The following is a 17,141-nucleotide window of genomic DNA, read 5'->3' as shown; positions in this document are numbered from 1 at the left end:
GTGTTTCATTTGAATAACTGAAAAGAATGTGCAGCAGGTGGCCAGGTGTCAATTGAAGAATTGATAACCAATTAACCCTGGTCACCTTCCTTTAGAAAGGGGCTGGAAAGCCAGTCCTTTGTTCTGTGATGTAACAAGCTGAAGGAGAAGAACCCACACAACTGTGTGTGGAACCAGGGCAAGCTACCATTGATCACCATGTGTTGAACCGGGATCATATAAAAAAGGGACTCATTTAGGGGAATTTTAATCCCACAACAATGTTTATTTAGTTTGTGCAGGGAGAATGTTCCTGGTGCGGGGCCTCCCTTTTAGTGAGAGTAGTGCACGGCCCAAGCTTGGCCACCTTTTGTTTATTAGCTTTGTTTTTGTACAGTGTTTGTTTTACATTTTGTATTTCAATGTACACCTGTATATATATATATATATATATATATATATATATATATATATATATATATATATATATATATATCATTCCGCACTAGGGATACCATTGCTGGTACCCTAGTGGCGGCCAACAATCACTGCAACTGCCTGCACCTGTGCGCCGTTTCAACGTCAAACCCTCCGTGTCTCTCGTTTCTCAGCGGATAGCCACACAGTAACAGTACGCTCCTGTTGCAGTACCAAATAACAAAACAATGGCTGAGATAGTGATAACTGATGCTTTTTGACATTGCATGCATCATTAGAATGAAATAATTCCACACAGTTCTCATACTTTTTTGTTTTAAACACTGCTGTTATATGGATCTTCACAATATAATATTAATGGCAAGCAACAATATGTTTGTGGTGATGGGTGTAGCGATGAGTATTGGTGACATCTGTAATGTAACGTGGCCCAATAGCTCTGTACCCCAAATTAATGCTCTAATAAGAGAATTACACAGGGGTCTTTCCTACTGCTGTAAATAGTGGTGGGTCTTAACACCTCTCCGCTAGAGCTCTAAAAAGCACAATATATTATTTCCACAGTATATTTTGCAATAATTCAGCCTCTATTTGAAAAGACCAGTGGGATTAATGCAGATTGTTTATATCATGGGAATAGACCCTGTGACAGGGTGGCTGTGCGGTGACGTCAGGCCAGAAGCAGGAAGGGAAACACACTGACACCAAGGCTGAACTGCAGTTTAAAAATAAAAGACGCGGCGGCACTGTTTATTTAAATACAAAAATAAATAAAAGATTTTAACAAAAAGGCTTGTCCACAGAGCGAAAATAAAAGGTTTAAACAAAACAAGTCTCGAACATAAAACAAACAAAACAGCACAGGTCAGGCTGGGCAATGGCTGTCACTGTTCCTGTGTTACTAATTTTAAGTTTCGTATCTCTCTCGCTCCTCTCGCTCTCACTCCTAAACACCCACCCTGAGGGTAGAGAGTTGCAGGTTTATATATCGTGGCCGAGGGGTTTAACTAGCTGGCAATTATTCTATTACCCCTCGGCCACAATCTGCACGAGTTTTCTAAATTACTGTGGATGGGGCTACCCATCCACGCTACTAAACAATATAATAACAAAAAAGACACGGCTACGGTGTCACATAACAAAACAATAACAAAACACGCAGCGCTTCACCGTCATGTAAATACATAATACCAAACAAAAAATCATAAAACAAACAAATACAAAACAATAGCCTGCACAGGGGCGGAGGGGGAGACCCCGTTTTGAAAATAAATAAACAAGTAATACGTACAGGGCTCCTCGCCCTGTTACAGATCCCCAAATCTAAGAGAGACATCAAAATGTTTTATTAGTAACCACAGCTTATAAATCTCACAGTCATGTCAGTAACCATCCATTTTTACATATGGTTTGGAAGTGTCCTGTTGTGGCTGTGTTTTGGGATCAGGTCTCTTCAACTTTGTCCACTGATCTTGAGAAGAATATCTCTTGCCCTGCTATTATTACTGAATGATAACTCATCTCTAGATCTATCATTGCAGCAGAAACGGATCTGGTTAGCTGGTCTCACAGCAGCTAAAAAAAAAAGATAGCTCTTCGTTGTCAACCTCCACATTCCCTCCCCTACCGTCAATGGACCCTTGCCTTTCTTGATATAATTTATATGGAACTTTCTACTGCTCGGGTCCATGGCGCTGGGGAGAAGACTGTGCAGGCCTAGAGATGGGGTGCAGACTCCATTAGATCTTTGATTAATCCTACTTCAATTTTATATGACTGATATTAGTTTGGGAGGTCCTTTGTGGGGGGTGGTTTTTGTGGAGGGTGGAGGGTAAACATTTGATCACAAAAGAAAAAATGAGTAACCATCCACAGTATCTGCTGTGAACTTTTACAACTGACTCACCAGGAAAAGTTTGACAAAACATTTATTGTAGGCACAATATACAGCTTTTTGGTATCAAAAATAAATCTAGGCAATTATACTTAAACTGAATATAACTTAGGCTTTTTAAGAGACAAGAAAAACATGGAAACATTATTGCACTTGAAAAATGAAAACGCATCCAGATTGTTCAGGCAATATAAATATATTTATAAGACAATGTGGTCCAGTGGTTAAAGTCCAGGGCTTATAACTAGAAGGTCACCGGTTCAAATACCACCTCTGCCACTTACTGACTCACTGTTTGACCCTGAGCAAGTTATTTAACCTCCTTGTGCTCCATCCTGCACATGAGATGTTAAATCAATGTCCTGTTGTAAGTGACTCTGCATATAATGCACAGTTCACAGCCTACTGTTAAGTGCTTTGTGATGGTGGTCCACTATGAAAGGTGCTATATAAAGATTATTATTATATCTTTCCATGCAATTCACCAATTTTTGACAGCAACTCGTTAAAGACATTTAATTTGATACAAAGCCAACACAAATGTAACAGGCTGTTACTGTAACCGCTCCCGGCCACAGCGGTTATCTGGACCACTGCAACATAGTGTGGTGAGTCTGAGCCCTGGACTGGACAAAGATGCTGCAAGCGTCACATCTTGTGGAAGTTTGGCACCCACTAAGAGTTATGTGGCTGGAGTTGTCTTTCCCACTGAAAATATGAATTTCTTTTCCGAATCTGTTGAATAATGTAAACCATGCTGATCCACACCTTTTAATAGGATCAGCTAAATATTGATATAAAAAATACTAGCTTCCAACACCACAAATGTCTCACCAGGTGAGAAGTAAAAACTGAGGTAAGGATGGTTTCTCTTACATATCAGTACAGCCTCACAGCTAGCCTATTTTATAAACTTGTTCAGCTTATTCGTTTTCAAAGGTATCACAACAAAAACTGTTTTCCAATTCCAATTCCTTGTGCAAGTACTTGTGAAGTGTTTGCACAGAATAGAAGTTACAGGTAAACACACCTCCTGCATCACATAATTTATGCTGAAATCTACACTTACTGTTGTGAAATGTAGCCTATATTAAAATGCTTACCGCATAGGGACATGGTGATGTTTTCGATTATCAATTTGTTTTTGTTTTTAACAATAACGCCTGCTCTAAACATCCTTTTAAATCTCAAATTATTTAATTTAAGGGTTCTCATCAGAAGACTATACTATTCTTGAAGACAGAAGTTATTCAGTATATATACAGTATTATACAGTAACTTTGAAACAGTATTTAGGCTCCTAAAGCACCCATACTCTAAAGTGCCTGTCCTTTACAAATCCAGAAAAGTCTGTCTCTATTTGCAAAAGCAACAGTGGTAAATCCTCAAGGAACCTGTCATTTACCCTTACTTGGCACCCAGCAGGTATATACAATCCCATATAAGATTTTACAACAAATAGATTCATTTAGGAGTTTAGACAGCATACAGTTGACTTAACAGTAAAGGGGTTTTTAAAGGACCATTTTATCTTGCTCCTGAACCAGCACCAAGTCTCCTGAACCAGCTGAAACACAGCTTACACCTTTATTGTACTGTAACGCTAGTTACAAATCTTGATAAAAAGTCATTCAATTACAGCCTTCTAAAAAAGTTTATTTTCTGTGTAGGGGAGGTAGAAAGGGCTACAATTTCTTACTTCAACTCAAATTGGTGGTCAACTTAGCCCACAGAGAGCTATACATTGAAAACATTGTGTAATGTATGTTTCGATATACTGAAATATATTTTGTCCACACCATAATAATGTGGTTGGTCATAGATTATATTAAACGTACATACTAAAAGAAACGCATTCGGATGGTGTGCAAAGAACCACACAAATGCCTCGTTAAGTTAATTTAAAGCCATAATTTGAACAGAATCACCACAATGGTGTTATCCAGTATGAATCAGGTTAACTGAATTTTGTTAAATATTCAGTGTTACTGTATAGGGTTAGCGTATTATGGTTGTTAAACGTGTTCATATTTTAATTTTGTAATCTTCACACCATCCAAAGAAAATACGGTTGTCATTTCACAGTAGTTGCGCGCGCCAGAAAATATTCAACTTTCCATACCTGCCTACTCCTGTCAAAATTCCTCCCACGTCAACAAATTGCTAAGAATAACCGAGTTAAAAAAAAAAAAAAAAAAAAAAAAAAAAAAAAAAAGAGAGCATTTCATTGAGCTGAATGAAGGCAAAAAATTTATACACTGGTAGAAACTTTTGCAAAAAATGTAAACTGCAAAAACAACCGATTCCAACAGGAGCCTGAAATTCTGCGAAGTTAAAGGAGAAAAAAGGGTAATCCACAACCAGAATGTAGTACAAATAATAACACAATTGAGTGCATTGTGCAGACTCTACAGTAAAGCAGCGCTTATATAAAAACTAAAATTAAATAACAGAGTTTTCTGCAATACGGTGAGGAGAACTAAACGCATTCCTTACCTCCATCGTATCCATAGGCAGAAGAAAGGTGAACTGCTACAAACAGAAGCAGCTTTAGCCAGGTATCCATGTCCAAATATGTCGCTCCCTTTCCAAACACGTCTCTGAAAGAAGCTATCTTAAAGCACAAGCCTCCTAAAGAAACGCCTCTTTACCAGGAAACTGGAGAAGACACCGTTAAAAGTTCTTCCCTTCTTTCTGATCAACTTTGTACACAGCTATACTTGCCAGCCTGGAAAAAAAAAACAAAAAAAAACATTTATTTATTCGACAAGAAACTTTCAACTCGTCCCTCCCCCATTGTACTATTCGACAATAGAACGTGTACTGTCTGTATCTGCAGTCATGTATGTTACAGTGAGAGCTAAAGTCATACTTTTAAACGTAATAACCGTGTAAGCATATCACGTTTATCTCTGTGGTCATTCAGAAAGGACACGGTATACACTTTAATCAAGAAGAATCAATGTTTATATGTTCAAGGACTTTCTTTTCAGCTTCTCTGATCTGAATATTGTACTAGCATGATAGTATGTGTATGTTATTTACCTTAAGGAGTGGATGTCCCTGACGCCTACATGAGTCCTACCAGACTAATGCTGTTCACAGAAGGTAAAAAAAAAAAAAAAAAAAAAAAAAAAGCATATGTGGCAATAGTTCATCAGACCATTGAAGTCAGTAGCCTAGACAGTTATATGGTACTGTACTTGTATTATATAGATTGTCTGCTTTCAAGTTACATTACCTGAGAACATGGTGCAACAAAGTTCCATACGCCTTTAAAGCAGCATTATAACTGACCAATGCACTGGCACTCCGTATACCAGGTTCTGTTTCATTAATGTAAACTGGAGTTTATGACGCACCCACGTGCCAACAGCAAACAATTAAAACAAGGGATGCACTACATTTGAAGCGTATTTACAGTACAATAGTTAGATCATTTTCTGTCTGTATTGTCAATGACTTTATGTATGTTTCTATAATCTGAACTCAAATAATTACAGTGGAAATTGTCAGTTGTGTCAGTTTTGTGAATAGTCCTTAGCTGTTATAAGCCTTGTATATTGGTCCTTGTCTTGATGCTGTGAGTTTCTTTTTGGAATTGGATGAAGTGGGTTTATTTGTGGAGCATTTCCTGAATAAACGTTTTTCTTTGCTCTAAGGCAGGGTGCCCCATTGTCTACTGTATAAAAACGAAATTTCCATTTGCATTATGGTCTATTGCTGTGCCCCCAAGTAACTTCACAAACAAAGTTACCTCAATGATATATAATGAAATGAATTAATACATTTATACAGTACGTGTTCAATATGTCCTCCCCTCATTCTCAACTACAGCATCCAATCGAGGAATAATGATGAAAACAGCCAATCGCAACATGTTCTGAGCAATGCTAGCGACTTTGTCACTTGGGATCAAGTTCCAGGCACACAACAAACAGCAGTGCAAAATCATGTCAAGGCAGGTGATCTGTTGCAATCAGTTCCTGCAGAAGCTTTATCTTTGTAAAAGGATGACCCCGGTATGCCTGTTCGTTGGACCGCCTGCATGTTCCATGTTGAATGAGTGCTGCCTTGTCTTCTGTTGCAAGAGCAATTACAGCAGCTGTTTCCACAAGATTGGTCGCTGGCCATTCACTCCTCAACTGGTCACAAACATGTATTTCTTCAAATTTCACAACCACATTTTGTGTGGTTTGTGCTCTGCATGGACCTCGACAAAGTCTTTTCTGTTTAGCAGCAGATGGCTTTTCCTGCATTGTTCCCATGATGATAGAAAAGCTTCACTAACGTTGCCATCTCTTGTGGAGTCATACTGACAGACCGTGTAGCCAGCATCCCAGTGATTTCAGCATTTCCTTTTATTTGATTAATTATGCACATTAGCGCTACAATTACACCGTTCTGGTGGCAACATTTATGAATTTCTTTTTATCTGCTCATCTTGTCCCTCATGTGCTGATAATCATAATTTATGGCCGTCCTGTATTTTTGGTAAGGGTTGAATGGGCACATACATATACAATATAAGGTGTTGAATTGAGTAAATAAACAAGCTGATGATCTTTGATCTAATTTTATGCAAGGGGATGACCTACATAACATTAGCATTATTTTAAAGTTTGTTTCAAAGGGGAGTAGTCACTATTCACTATATGCAGAGGCATGCAGCACAGGTGAAGCAGAACGTACCATTTCTTTTCATCAGATTGAGGATTTTAGCACAAGCATGTAACACCACTGCACACCCACTACCTAGGACATTAACAAATCATTGACATTAATAACACTAGTCAAGTAACAACTAATGGTTTTATGAAAAGCAATACAAAGGAGGTATTTCCAATTCCAGGCATTACAATAAACCACTTAAAAGTACCTCAGATTTTCAAAATAATTACTGCACTTGACCTCTATAATAGAATATACTCACTGTAATTCTCATTCTAAACGAAGGCAAAAGTATTCCTAGAAAGAACGAAAGAGTGAAACATTTGGATTCTATCGCATATCGACTGGCATGTTTTAAATATGTCTGCAATGTTTTCCCTTTCTGAGGATGTGATCCAAACAGCCTGTGCTCTCTGAAAAGCAGCATAACCTAAAGGGCTCCCAGCTGCTAAATGATTGTGGCGTATCATAAAAAAAATTAAATAATAGCAAACATCTAAACATTTACGCAACTTGGCATGGGGTCATACTTTTTGGTTTTGTCATTGTCATCATTTGCAAGTATGATGGTCAAGGAATAGTCTTGATGGTCTGCATGTATGGTCAAGGAATAGTCTTTTTTTTTCAAGCATAAACTGAAGTTTACGTCGCATCCACATGCCAGATGAGCACAATTAGACATAAAACCAGAAAACACATACTAGTATCAAACAAACCATGGCAAGCTGTAAATACATATTTCCATTGGATACAAGTTGAGTTACAAAGTGGTGTACAGACATACAAATTTAAAGATAAGGCAAACTACACAAAACAACTAAAAATACAAGAGATTTTATTTCCTTCTAAAAAAATATACCTTATATACAAAGTGTAATTTAAGGCCTCAAATCACAATTGGGCGTATTCATATTTATGAATAGGCACTATGAAAACATATTCATGCCAGCTGTACAGATTGCAGATGAGAACTTGATTATTTCTGCACTACTGGTTGAAGTAATGATCAAAAGAAAATCTTCCCAGTTTTCAATCACTATGATCAGAGTTTCTATTGCTGCCTTACGACCTACAGTATATAATTGGACCTTTTCTGCAGAAGCTGTGCTTTCATTCAACCAAAAGTAGATCTTGATTTGGGGAACTCGTTTTTTAAACAGTGTTTTCAATGAGTCCTCTATAGTCAGATTAAAAACAAGCCCTCTGTATACTTGCTTGTTATTGAAAACCCAAGGTATCCCACACAGCAATGAAGCTTGTTTTTAGCACCCTGACTATGCTATCCGATGAACCAGCACTTATCAGGGGTGTTAGATTATGTTTCATTTCAGAAATGTTTAAACTTGAGCAATAAAAACATTTATGCTTATAACACAGTAGGAATGTTTTTAACAATGTAGAAGGACTTCCAATAGAGTACTGTTACTTTGTATAAATTACTAGAACACTTGTGTAAGACTAGAGATGTACAACATATATGCGTATATGGAAGAGAGTTTAAATAAATATTGAATATTAAATCCATTACCACTGTATAAACATGCATATTGTCGACAACTATTAAACATTTAGGCACAATTCTAAATGTTAATACGTGATTACCTTTAAATGTTGAAAGTCTAAAACAAAGAACACCCCTAATGCTTAACCTGACTTGAAGTCTTTGGATCTGTGGGCAAAACCAGTGCCACTGATTTTTATATTTATACAATAAAAATGTCCTATAGAAAAATGCAACTAAAGCTCCACTGTGATTATAATTTCGAGGACTCGTATCAACTTTGACTTCAATAAGAATGCGACATTTGTTTACCTAGAAGACTCCTTTATAAGTGCCAATAAGCGAATAGCAGGGCTTCAGGGAAATTGCAAATCTGGCACAGAGTGGGACATGTATTTATGTTGATTGTCACATGAAAGAGCAGAGGATGATTTGCCTTGTTTCAAAATGAACTATTCAAAGACAATGGTATATATAGCTCAATGCCAAACAGGAAAACCTCACCATCCCCAACATGGATTTCACACAGGGCATATCACTGCCCTTCAAGGGTAAAGTGCACTTACTCACACCTTCTTCAAACCCTATATTACCTTACTGGAATTATATAGTATCATATATAGGGTTTAACATTCAAAAGCTGCACTTTATATGTATATACAGTATGTCCCTACCACATAGTATCTAAGCCTTAGATGCTGTGAGTGCTGCCTTTATTAGATCTGTAAAGAATAAAGAATATTAAGGCTTTACAGGAACAAAACACCTGGATCATGAACACTGACCCCCTGAACACTAGATCTGGTTACCTCTGCTTCTGCTTTTTTTTTTTTTTTTTTTTAAACAAATTGAACTATTTATCTTTTGGAAGAGGGGCAATTATGGTTTGTATTACACAACAATACAGCATTTGCACACTCTATTAAACCATAAAAGCAGAGGAAACAACACATTCTTAAAAATCATTGTGATACAATGACAATATAATGACAAGAAAACACCCAGAGTAAAATTCCATTTGGATTGAATTCATGTACTTTATACTGTTATGATTTTTTGGGTGGAAAAGCAAACAGGCCATCTGCACTAGTACGTTTCAAATCTAGGCAGAGTAGACAGGATTTCCCAATCCTGGTCCTGGGGGACCCCTGTGTCTGCTGGTTTTCATTCCAACTGAGTTCTGAATTACTTAATCAAACCCTTAATTGAACTATTCGTTAGCTTAAGCCAGGGGTGTCAAACTCCGTTCCTGGAGGGCTGCAGTGTCTTCTGGCTTTCGTTCCACCCGAGCTCTCAATTACTTAATTGGTTAATTATTTGATTAACTGGACACATTTAACACTTCTCTTCAGGCCTCAAAATGTTTCATAGGTAGTGTACCTTGAATCAAGTGCATTTTTAAAACCATCAACTGTTAAAGACCTTAAAAAATATTAAATATGTCAAATTCAACAAATAATTAGATCAATTATGTTAATTGAGAGCTTAAGTTGGAATGAAAACCAGAAGACCCTGCGGCCCTCGAGGACTGGAGTTTGACACCCCTGGCTTAAGTAGACCTTTTTAATTGTTTTCAGCTTTTAAACAGTTGGAGTTGATTATACAATTTTATAAGTAACTTGAAATTGGCAACTTTTTAGGAGCTGAGAACAATTAAAAAGGTCTAATTAAGTACATTATTAGTTCAATTAAGAGTTTGATTAAGTAATTGAGAACTCAGTTGGAATGAAAACCAGCAGACACAGGGGTACCTCAGGGCCATTATTGGGACACCCTGGCCTACAGTATGAGATCCTTGCTATGATCTACAGTGCCCTCTGCTGGACGAGGCATGCACTTGCTGCAGTCAAGACCCTCTTTAACCCATTAATCAGTAGCATGAAAAATACAAAGTTTTGTGACTCAGGTTTCCATAATACGTGGATCACTTGAGATTAATTTACCCTGGATCGGATCAGATCACTTAAGCTCAGACTGGCCTTTCTGTACATCTCTGAAAACAAGTCATTTAAGAAAACACATGTTTTATAGGTAAATCTAAAAAATGTAAATAAAAAATGGTAAACCTATTATAAGGAAAATTTGCTAAGAGAAAAGTCAAGAGAGTATTAGTTGTTACTTGACTAGAGAGTAAGGCATGATTACATAACTGTTGCTTCAATTTAGGCTGTTACCCACGAAGCAAGACGAAAAGCGCATCAGATATTGACAGATACCCAGCCAATCAGTGCCAAAAGAAACAGTGTGAAATGTTTCCAAACCTCCCCCCCATTTCTGAAAATTAGATCATACAAGTATTCTGATAAACATCTGTAGCTAACAGTATATATCAGGTGAAACAACAGTCAGTGGCCTGATCAAAATTTAATAATCTTGATAAAAAAATACATATTCTGAAAAAGAGCTGCCTTTTACTCTCAATACAGTATAGCTGATGTCAGAACACCAATACTTTTCAACACAAAGCGGTGTAAGGCTTTACAATGAGAAGTGGTGAAAAAATGTCCCTGAAACATATTATCATATCTATATAGAACTATATATGTATATATTATGTACTGTTCCAATTTAAAGTGCAAATTGTGCTTTTACATGAAATATATTTTTATAAATAAATGTCTCTGTGTTACATAAAATACGTACAGTTGAGTTTCACAGATCAAAAAACACACCAAGTTTTTCACAAAAATGTTGCCCATAGACTAAAAATCAAACAGTAAAGCTTGTGATGTAAAGGTAACAATATCTGACATTAATAAATTAGCACCACAAGTTGTGGTGGTGATCCAGCACGTATCATAACTCACGATTGTGCGTAGTAACTTCCCTCTATTTGAAATCAGTGCTTGAACATTACATGCAGCACCTAGTGGCTTTCGAGAAGCGTATATAATATATATATATACACACACACACACACACACACACACAATCAGAGTATTGTACATGTTGCTGATCGTGACTTCTTTTCCAGGATGCGTTGTGTTTTTTCAGTACCGTCCTGGACTGACTGTGTGGGCTCTATAGTGTTTTCCCCGGCGCTGTTCTGGTTGAGGTCTTTGTTTTCCAGCTTTCCAGGGGAGCCGTTTCGATTGTCTTTGGGCTTGTCTTCCTGAAGAGTGCTTACTGGTTTCACTTCACCCTTTTTTTCTGGCTTCTTGTCTTCTGGGATCGACCTTCTCTTGAACAGACTAATCTGCAACAAAGAGGAATACAAAGACAGCTGCATCAAAGTTTGGCAGACATTAATTGACATCACTGACTGGTGGTTGATCGCATCAAGTAGGTAAGAGCTTGAGTTGTAGGCTTACATTGAGAAAAGGTCAACCATGCAAGTAATGTCTGATTGGTGGATGAAAATTCAAAGGTTTCTTATAAGCATCATGCTCCATTACGCCTTTACAACCAAGAATATGTATTATTTATTTATTTAGCAGACGCCTTTATCCAAGGCGACTTACAGAGATTAGGGTGTGTGAACTATGCATCAGCTGCAGAGTCACTTACAAATACGTCTCACCCGAAAGACAGAGCACAAGGAGGTTAAGTGACTTGCTCAGGATGACACAATGAGTCAGTGGCTGAAGTGGGATTTGAACCGGAGACCCCCTGGTTACAAGCCCTTTTTCTTTAACCACTGGACCACACAGCCTCCACTATGTAATAATCATAGTACTTTTTAATCGGTTTTGCTTACTCTTCCGTTTGTTCCAAAGAAGCCTTTTGATTTGCTTTCCACTTTTGCCTCCTCTTCTCTCACTTCTTCAGCTGGAGAGGGGTCCTGAGCTTTGGGACTCTCTTGCTCTTCAGAAACAAAAAGTTAAAAGTAGCTTTAAGCATTTCTGCAGGAGTTAAAAAAACATAAACAAATATCGAGAGCAATATCTTTTTAAACCTCATTCTAGATGGAACTCATTCTAGATGGAACTCTGGCAGCAGGGCCGTTCCATGAAAACGCAACTTTTGGTACACGGGATAAGTCTTCAATATCAGGCTGCTATCAACTTCAAGACCTTTTGATTATCAAACATCTTTGTATTGGTAAAGATGCATCACTACAAAAGCCTTGCTTGCCTTAAGTCAGATAACCAATGACCTATCAGTGTAACAAAACGTTTTCATGGAATGACCCTGCAGTCCTTCAAGAAAGGTTGTTAAGAGAGGAATGTAATAACCAAACCATAAAAGTGTGATTAATACCTCAGTGGCTACTGGAGATAGCATTTGCAGAGTACTCCATCATCCACATACAGGCGATGAAACTGCCCTTTGACTGAAGTCCTTTTCTGATGGTATCATTTTTGTAAATATCAAGAAATGACACACTGATACTGTCCTCAAAACTGGTTTCTATTAGTATTCTAATGCAAACTGTGCATTGTACATACATTCAACTAAAGTTCCTTTATATTTGAAATAGGCATGTAACATCCCCCAGCAATGTGCTAGCCTGGTTTACAGTATTAGCATTCTGCAGTCATATTTAGAAAAGCAAGTGGATGAATGCTCTAGTGTGCTCCATTAAAAGGCTTTCATAGGCCTTTGACCAGCACTAGAACTGACACGAGGGTCAGTGTTGAGTCTGGACTATATTTACATTGCTGTATATATACACATTCCTTTATACCGGCTCCAGCCTACACAGCACCACAGTAATTAAATGCTTTACATTCCAGCCCCCAATGAAAGGGATATTTTTATTTGAAACTCAGAAGAGGGACAAAAGATGGTACCGTTTAGTTTAGGGACAGGCAAACCCAGTCCATGTCCAAGATTTTGTTACAACTATGTCCTATTTTTTGGCATTGTGTAAAATAGTTTTTTTTATGTAGGGATGGAACAATCGATGTATGCAGTATTATTGATCATTTTTTGCATCTTGGTTATTTCTTGTACTGAAATGTCTTAGCTATAATTGTGTTTCTAACAACTGTCTTAAACTAAAAACAATAAACACCACCGCTACAGAGTTTTCTTCTTCTCTCTTCCTGTTTATCTCCTATTTGTTCTGGGTTTGTCCAAAACTTTCACACTTTCTCAATCTAAACAGCTGCCAAGAATGGTATTGAAACAAACAAACAGTGAATCACGCTGAACAACATACTGTACGAACTGAAACCTCTGATCGAAAATTGCGCCCAATAGTAGAAGTTGTGACAATGAGGAGGATTCATGTGGCAAATATTAAAAAGGAAGAAAAAAACATATTTAAAAGGAACATGTATTGAACATGGAAAGTGAAAATGACAACAACCACCAAAGAACCATGTGGATGGCTAGGCAAGATATACGGCTGTTTAATCACTGCATTTAGATGAACGCACAAACCTTCGCTATATTGGTTCATATTGTCATCCAAATCTTTAGATTGAATTACAGTGTTGTCTGCAACACCCTTTTAATAACTTTATTAGATATGTTCAGTCCATAATTATCTGTACATAGTTGTTATGAAGACCACCAGATATCAGGGGTTGCCAGAACACTAGGGAGAGATTTTGTAAAGATGGTTAGTGGTGTCCTGTAAATCTGCTTATAGGTGGATAACTGACAAGGGCAAGGGAGTATTTACAATAACACATATTTCTTTCAAACACAGCAGTCTTCATGACGGAATATCAAGAGTAGCATTCAGACGTAAGTCTGTGGCTCAGTCTCCAGCACACTCCTACGCTAGTTTATTTACACTGTAATCAAAGTAAGCAGGAGATTAACCATAATTTGCTGCAGAAGATGAGGCCATTTACTATAGCAATTGCTGTTCCATTTCAAAATAAGGTAATTACTTGTATTTCATACATGAAAAGTTACTAATTGGACAGTATCTATTAAAACACCCTCAACTGAAAATGTTATTCCGTTTTTACTTCATAGTTAGTGTTGCGATTCATTTCTCAATGATTCAGTGAACCCTCCTGTGCCCATAGCTCCCTTACACAAGTGGTTCACATATGTGAAAACATTTCTTGCATAAATGTACTTTTACTTGAATGTCTGTGTTGATTCTCAATAAGCTTCACTAGTTGTTTTTGTATAGGGGCAGCCTGGAAATCCGCATGGAAAGAAACAGTTGAGAATTGGGGACTGCACCTGCATAAAGGAGGGAGGCTGATGACCAAGGAGTACGGAGTGAGAGTTTTTCAAAAGCAAACTAAAATCTGTGTGACTCAGAGTGCAAACCTGTTGTGGGTGGATTTGTTTAATAAGTAATAAGTAATACTAACAATGGCATAAAATATAATATTTACAGTAAAAGATTGTGCATACCTTTCTGTACACCATCCGGTACTGATTCATCTTTTATGATTTCAGGTTCCTGTAAATAAAAGTGTCACAGACTGTTATCAGCTCATCATTATCCTCATAATACTCTATACAGAGTAGAAGCCCATAGAAAAATATCCTGTACCCAAATTCTCATGAATGCAACAGAATTTCAGCAGGAACACTGCCCAACTACAGTACATTATAGCTGGGCTCAATTTAACTGAAGACTTATTTAAAGTCTGGGTTTTTTTTAAATAATAAAGGTTGATATTCATTACACTGCTCTAGACAGTGTTTGGCTTCTAGAACAGCAGCCTAAAACAGTTTCATGAAAACTGAAATTAAGATGAAATTAATGGAATACAACAGTGAACTATGTGGTTCTTTTCTGTAAACTAAATCTGGGCAAGTCCAAGGCGTGCACAGTATGGTATTGCTATAGTATATTCTGCACATAGAATAAAGTGTACCTTTCCATGTTTTTCTTCAGAGATCACATCACTATTCTTTGCCTGTAGCTCTCCTTTTCTCATTTCCTGAACAGTTGTTTCTTCTTCATCATCTTCTTCTTCCTCATCCTCTTCATCATCATCATCATTCTCCTCTTCCTCACTCTCCTCCTCAGATTTGTGCTGTAGATTCTGATGCGGGGAACATAAACCCACTTATGAGGAAAGGTGTCTACAAATACGTATGATGAGCACAAGAAAGGCATGAGTTCTGCTCTTACATTATATACAGCACGTGTTGCTATTGAAGGTAAAATTCCTCAAGACCCCTAGTTCAGGATTTAGAGCTTTACAGGATGGCGGGAGGGAGGTGCAATTCAAGAGACAGATTTAATGACATGGAAAAGCCTGCAGGAGCTCTGAACAGAAAAAAACATGAAACGACATGCAGACCGTGTAAAAGACAGGATGTAGCTGTTGGGAATGCAAAACTAAAAGATCAAATACTGACAGCTAAAACAGATGAAAGTTATTTTAAGGAGGTAACAGGGATATAGGGGTCTATTCAATTGATATAACAGCTGGTGGATTGAGATATTACTGTTGTTTGGCTCATTAAGTCAATGTAAATATAGTTTACGTGTTTAATTAAGTAAAATGTCAGTGTTGCTCGTATTTTTATTTTTCAAACAGTGGCTATATTTAGATCCGCCACCATTTAAATAACTGAAGTGACCGAGTCATGTTATAGGTGGCAGCAAATAGAGACCTATAGATCTAATTTTCTATACACCAAACTTTGGTACAAAATTGCAAAAACATGGGAGGTTCTAACCCTAGTGATACTGGGTACATTTAAGAAAGCAACTTTTCATATGGTATGGCACAGTACTTACCCTCATGACCAGATTACTGCATAACCGGCAAAAGAAATAACTCAAGTACATGAAAATGCACAAAGTGATTAGATAACATGGACTCAGTACATGATGTAAAATTGACATTGGGTGAGGGGCTGGATTATCATTTCAGAACACATTTCTACCTCCGCTGTACTTCACTTGAAGATTATTTTTTAAAATAATTAACCCTTAACCTTATATATTTTTGTTTTGTTTTTTAAAAACCAATGCCTGGATACAACTTTTTTCCAACATACCTGTGCATTATATTTGTATCCCCTTTGGTCACAATTTTTTTCATTTAATTTTGAAATGTTTATGTAAACTCTATGGGGTAGAAGAAGATGCCCTACCAAAACTTTAAAAATGCATTACAAAGAATATCAATAACAGGAAACTTAGCATCATAAAATTAAACACACAGTGACCGAAACTGATTCAGTGCACATACTGTATAAATTACATTACATAGTTTATGGTTTAAGTGCTTACTGTAAGTGACTCATTGCTATCCCAGAATAATTTAAAACACACTTGAACGGCAGACGCATGGAAAGAAGACTACTATGGCAGAACAGTTTCACCCATTCCAGGTTTTATTGCAAGCCTGATTAGCAACAGCGTATAGGTAACAAGCTCAGGTGTAAAACCAGGAATGGATCAAACTGCTATGCAATGGGAGTCGTATTTCCACCCCTGAGGAGTTAATAAAAACACCAATTTTGATAAGACAATTTTTCAGTGATAAGGACCACTGTAAATTAACAGCTGTGGAAAAGACTGCATAGTGACAGACAGCAGAGAACTCCTCTCAAATGTTTGTCCACCGATGTCCCACTCTTTATGGGTACAGTATCTCAAATATTATGCACAGAAAACATACCCTTTTAGTAGCAATGATCCAAAAAAAATAGATATCAGGGTTATTTCTGTAACTGAAGCATGAAAAGTAACAAGATTTACAACAAATGATGCTGCAGCTATCAATAAATGGCTCTGTTTAGATATTGAGTGTTCTCTATGAATCCCTGTGATATGTC

General features: G+C 37.2%; 2 protein-coding genes across 5 annotated transcripts in view; both read right to left on the bottom strand.

Moving 5' to 3' along the window:
- The window catches only part of LOC117406906 (sushi repeat-containing protein SRPX-like), a 37,462-nt gene extending 32,079 nt beyond the window's left edge, over positions 1–5,383 (bottom strand). For 2 of the 4 annotated variants that reach the window (XM_034011293.3, XM_034011296.3), the window contains exon 1: positions 4,808–5,048. In XM_034011293.3, coding sequence (XP_033867184.1) covers positions 4,808–4,877 — 70 coding nt within the window. In that variant the 5' untranslated portion in view covers positions 4,878–5,048. Of the gene's footprint in view, positions 1–4,807; positions 5,049–5,356 lie in introns of those variants that run through there. The other 2 variants (XM_059028922.1, XM_034011295.3) reach the window with 2 other exon arrangements.
- A 1,750-nt stretch (positions 5,384–7,133) lies between these two features.
- Positions 7,134–17,141, bottom strand: part of LOC117406428 (X-linked retinitis pigmentosa GTPase regulator-like) — a 38,701-nt gene continuing 28,693 nt past the window's right edge. Inside the window, exons 14-17 of the mRNA XM_034010432.3 lie at positions 15,221–15,391; positions 14,751–14,799; positions 12,181–12,287; positions 7,134–11,679 (exon numbers count right to left, since the gene is read on the bottom strand). Of these exons, the coding sequence (XP_033866323.3) occupies positions 11,416–11,679; positions 12,181–12,287; positions 14,751–14,799; positions 15,221–15,391 (591 nt within the window). The 3' untranslated portion in view covers positions 7,134–11,415. The remainder of the gene's footprint in view (positions 11,680–12,180; positions 12,288–14,750; positions 14,800–15,220; positions 15,392–17,141) is intronic.

Source organism: Acipenser ruthenus, chromosome 8 (genome assembly GCF_902713425.1).
Source record: "Acipenser ruthenus chromosome 8, fAciRut3.2 maternal haplotype, whole genome shotgun sequence".
NCBI classification, from domain to species: Eukaryota; Metazoa; Chordata; class Actinopteri; order Acipenseriformes; family Acipenseridae; genus Acipenser; species Acipenser ruthenus.
This window is presented reverse-complemented; position numbering and strand designations above follow the sequence as displayed.